At 35.5% G+C, this 5,000-nt stretch overlaps 1 protein-coding gene across 1 annotated transcript in view; it reads left to right on the top strand.

The window, feature by feature from the left end:
• The window catches only part of LOC144960604 (HHIP-like protein 2), a 23,158-nt gene that overhangs the window by 10,032 nt on the left and 8,126 nt on the right, over positions 1-5,000 (top strand). Inside the window, exons 8-9 of the mRNA XM_078893833.1 lie at positions 3,011-3,180; positions 3,823-3,966. Of these exons, the coding sequence (XP_078749959.1) occupies positions 3,011-3,180; positions 3,823-3,966 (314 nt within the window). The remainder of the gene's footprint in view (positions 1-3,010; positions 3,181-3,822; positions 3,967-5,000) is intronic.

A 5,000-nucleotide genomic window follows, 5' to 3' on the forward strand; every position in this document is an offset into this window, starting at 1 on the left:
TAAAAAATTCTAATTCAATTAATAATGTTAAGAATGCAATGATTAAGAGCTTAGCAACATAATATTTGATTTTGACGAATAATGTAACATGACATTGGATATTATTGTATTTTGTAAATCAATTATTTGAAACTCTCAAATGTACAAATTGGACGTGCCAAATGAATGTAAATATATTAATTATAGATACTACGAATTTTGAATATGATACTTATTTATGTATTAGATATTTAATTCTAAATAGTATCAATTAATTGACATTGAATACTATTTATACAATTGATAAATTATATATAATATATATATATATATATATATATATATATATATAAATATATATATATATTATTTTAATATTTACCACAATGCTGGAGTCAGTCTACATCGATGTTTCAGGCCTTTTTAGCCATCGTCAGGACTGTGTGTTACATGAGTTTGGTTTGTTGTGTGTTGTTGCAAAAAAGGTCTGAAACATCGATGTAGACTGACTCCAACAGTGTGGTAAATATTAAAATAATAATTCGCTCCATTGCTACATGTCGAGCACTATTCGTACCATATTTGTATCCAACACGATTCAATATATATATATATATATATAATTTGAGCATTCTCGATATCCAACGGTCGCATACCTATCTATCACCCAGGATTTCTCGAACAATAATATATCCAACTCTTTCCCTATGAAGTTCCAAGCATTTGTGAAATGTCTGATTGTTTTATCCAGCGATTGGTTCAATTAAGTTCGTCAATTTCTTTGGTTGATTTGTTGCGGTTGATGCACTTTGTAGACGACCACTGCGAGCCTGTTCATTAATGTTGGTGGAGACAGCATCAGTTCCAGTAAAGCATATAACCCACCTTTGAAGTGTTCGAATACCCACAAGCCACCATAAACACGTTTCAGCCGTTTCTGAATGTTAACTGGTGCACATCTCTCTGTTTTTTGTTTTATTTTATTTTTGTTTTTAAGTGTTTTACGGCGCTTGCAACACATTAAGGTCATATCAGTGCCAGTAAAAAGGAAGAAAATGGGATAGTAAATAGTTCTAGAATTATAAATAAGCACCCAAGAAAAGGTAACACAAAGGGGAATTGGTTCAAATAGGAAACAGATGTAGATTCCAAGAGCACACAATCAACGTACTTATTATATTGAGATCACCTTAAAGTCTCATCCAGACATAAGCACAGGTCTCATTTAGAGGAACACACTCAAATGTTTACAAATCAAATATAATGCTTAAACAAAACATAATACCGTGCATAACAGAGAGATGATTTACAAGGAAAAAAATATCATCTCCTAAAACTAACTATCTATACATTTCACTCTGAGCAGTAAAGAACTCAGTCGCAGCACGCTGTTTATTGCATACTTTTTGTGTGTGATTTCTTCGACCGACATGTTGGAGTAGGGGTTCTTTCAAATAAGATAAATGGAAATTTAAAGAAATAGCAGCTAAACAAAATTTGGTGACCTAATAGAAGAATAAATTATGCACATTTGATGGAGAGTTTATACTGGTGGGTTCAATACGAGGGCTCTTTCAGAAATAACCGAAAAATGCCCATTGCTCAGCAACCAGTGGAGGTTTTTTAATTCTGTAAACGACATGATATTCCTTATTTCCTTACGGATATTCCCAGAAATTATGAAGTGCATCATTTTGCACAATGAATTTCTAGACGATTTTAAAGATGGCGGCCCACCTTGAAACTTGGTCAAAGGAGGAAATAAGAGCTGTCATACATTTTTTGAACGCCAAAAGTCTGAATCCTACCGAAATTCATAAAGAACTTCAGAGTGTATATGGTGAGCATGTTATAAGCCGTACACAAGTCTATCACTGGTGTAATTTGTTTGAAGCCGGCCATTCCGACTTGACAGACAGGGAAGGGAGAGGGCGTTCGATAACTGCGACGTCAGAAGACAATGTGAAGCGAGTTGATGAGCTTATTCGTCAAGACAGGAGGTTGAAACTTCATGAAATCGCAAGCAGTCTTGAAATTTCGGAAACTTCTGCCCATAGAATTGTATTTGATGAACTTGGCTACAGAAAAGTCAGCGCAATCTGGTTCCTAAGCAATTGACAGACAATCATAAAGAACAAAGATTGGACATCTGCAGGGAACTTTTGAGAAGAAGCAAGAGCTCACGCAGGGTTCAGGGCATACTGCCAACGCCGGCGGAGACTTTCTAGGGTACGATGTGACTTTTCTTGACAGCATAGTCACCGGTGATGAGACTTGGTTGCACCATTGCACCCCAGAAACAAAGCAAGATTCGATGACATGGAAACATCCATCCTCACCTGTCGCGAAGAAATTCAAAGTCATGCGGTCAGCAAAGAAAATAATGGGAACTGTTTTCTTGGACAGTCGTGGTGTTATTCTGTTCGATACTTACAACCTGGAGAAACAATCAATGCTGCAAGGTACTGCCAAACTCTTGACAAGCTTAGGGAGGCCATTCGCAGAAAGCGCCCAGGGCAGTTGACCAACGGGGTCATTTTGCAACACGACAACGCTACACCCCACACAGCACGAGTGACGCAAGGTTGGCTAGAGAAATATGGATGGGAGATTTTGCCACACCCACCACACAGTCCAGACCTCGCACCATCTGATTATCACCTCTTTGGGCCACTGAAACGTGAGCTGGCAGGAAAGCGCTTTGATGTCGATGAAGAGCTTGTTGACCATGTGCGGAAATGGCTACAAAACCTTGACGGAAATTTCTTCCGAGAGGGTATCTATTCCATGGTGCGGCGTTGGCAGAAGTGTGTCGACAGACTTGGCTGTTACGTAGAGAAATGAAGGACGAGTCAAGGTATGAACACGTGCAAGAATTTTGTTGATAGCATAAAAAATGCGGATTTTACAGGCATTTTTCGGTTAATTATGAAAGAGCCCTCGTACATTCGGATATATTCAATAGGCGTTTTTTTTATATATGAAATAATCAAGACTTAGACCCACATATTTTGATTCCCTTATTTCTTAGAGCCCTTCCATATGGGAAAATCTACAGGCTTGACGTGGACTCCAGCAAACCGTACACAATTCCACCTGACAACCCATTCGTAGGCGAGAGTGGGACGAAGCCAGAAATTTATGCTTATGGAACACGCAATATTTGGCGATGTGGTGTGGACCCAGGGGATAGAATCACTGGTAAAATCATTCAACATATTCGCATTTTAATTCGAATGGATTTCTAACCATTTACAAGTGAGCTGTTGCTGTGAAAAAGACATTTTTCTTAATAGATTATTGTTTTATTATTGTAAACCATGGCATTTATTTACATTTCTTTTTCAATAGACAGAATAATTATCATTATAATTATAGAAATAGTAAAAATAATAATGACGAAAATAATAATAATAATGATGATGATGATGGTGATGATAATAATAAAGATAATAATATTTTTTTAATAATAAAAATAATAATAGCAATCGCCACCATCATCACCTTCATCATCATCATCATCATCATAACTGTCATCATTATCGTCATAATCGTCGTCATCGTCATCATCATCATCATCATCATCATCATCATCATCATCATCATCATCATCATTATCATGATCATCATCATCACCGTCACCATCATCGTCATCACAGAATGAATTATCATTACAATATTCTCATCACTTAGCAACAGGCATTGTAACCAAATTAACCTAAAAATGAAAAACATTGTAATCGTCATCAACAATTTATTGAAATCCCAAAACTGCATGCTAGGATGGCAGTTCCTATGTGACGTCAATTGTTATATCATTCCATATTGTTATTTACTTACAAGGAGAATCAAGAGGACGAGTATTGTGTGGCGATGTGGGACAGTACAAACATGAAGAAATTAATGAGTTGAAGAAGGGAGCAAACTATGGATGGAACTCGAGAGAAGGATTCGCATGTTATGATGAGAATTCGTGTGGAAACATAGGTAATCGGCATACAACTGTTATGCTTATATGTTACGAGTCATTCCCATCACGTACAAAAAAATTGTATGTTATTTACTATTGTTTGGGTTATTTTGGATTATTTTCCTACCTTCCAATATTTAACTTCATCAATTACCTGACTATGCCCTCAATAACATTCATAATGAACATCAACATAATTATCATCACTATCATCATCATCATCATCATCATCATCATCATCATCATCATCATCATCATCATCGTCGTCATCATTATCATCATCATAATCGTCATCAACATCATCATTATTATCATCATCGTCGTCGTCGTCGTTGCCGTTGTTACCATTGTTATCACAATCATTTAAATTATTATTACTGATAGACATTTTACAGGTAGTAGTAGTAGTAGTAGTAGTAGTAGTAGTAGTAGTAGTATTAGCAAGTAGTAGTAGTAGTATTAGTAGTAGTAGTAGTAGTAGTGGTGGTGGTAGTAGTAGTAGTAGCATGTTTCGTATGTATGTATGTATGTATGTATGTATGTATGTATGTATGTATGTATGTATGTATGTATGTATGTATGTATGTATGTATGTATGTATGTATGTATGTATGTATGTATGTATGTATGTATGTTCGAATGCATGTATGTATGTATGTATGTATGTATGTATGTATGTATGTATGTATGTATGTATGTATGTATGTATGTATGTGTGTAGGTATGTATGTAGGACATTTAGGACACAACATCAACCTGACAAACAAAAGTGATGAACATCAACGAAAAACGATAATCGAAAAATTTAGAAACAATATGAACCTTTTAGATGTTTCCCCTCTGCCGTCTTCAGCCAAACTGTCTCTCTTGAGTTCAATGTGCTTTTCAATTCTAATGTTTTATTTTTGTAATCTCATGTTTACCGAAAAATACCTTAATGAAATTGAAAATATAATTGTTAACAAAGTCAGAAATGTGTTACATTTGAATAATTCGAGTACAAGGTCATTCATGTTTTGTCCAAGATCAAAAGATGGTTTCGGGTTACCAA

This window comes from Berghia stephanieae, chromosome 1 (genome assembly GCF_034508935.2).
Source record: "Berghia stephanieae isolate SIO BIC M18660-M18661 chromosome 1, UCSD_Bste_1.3, whole genome shotgun sequence".
Lineage (NCBI taxonomy): Eukaryota > Metazoa > Mollusca > Gastropoda > Nudibranchia > Aeolidiidae > Berghia > Berghia stephanieae.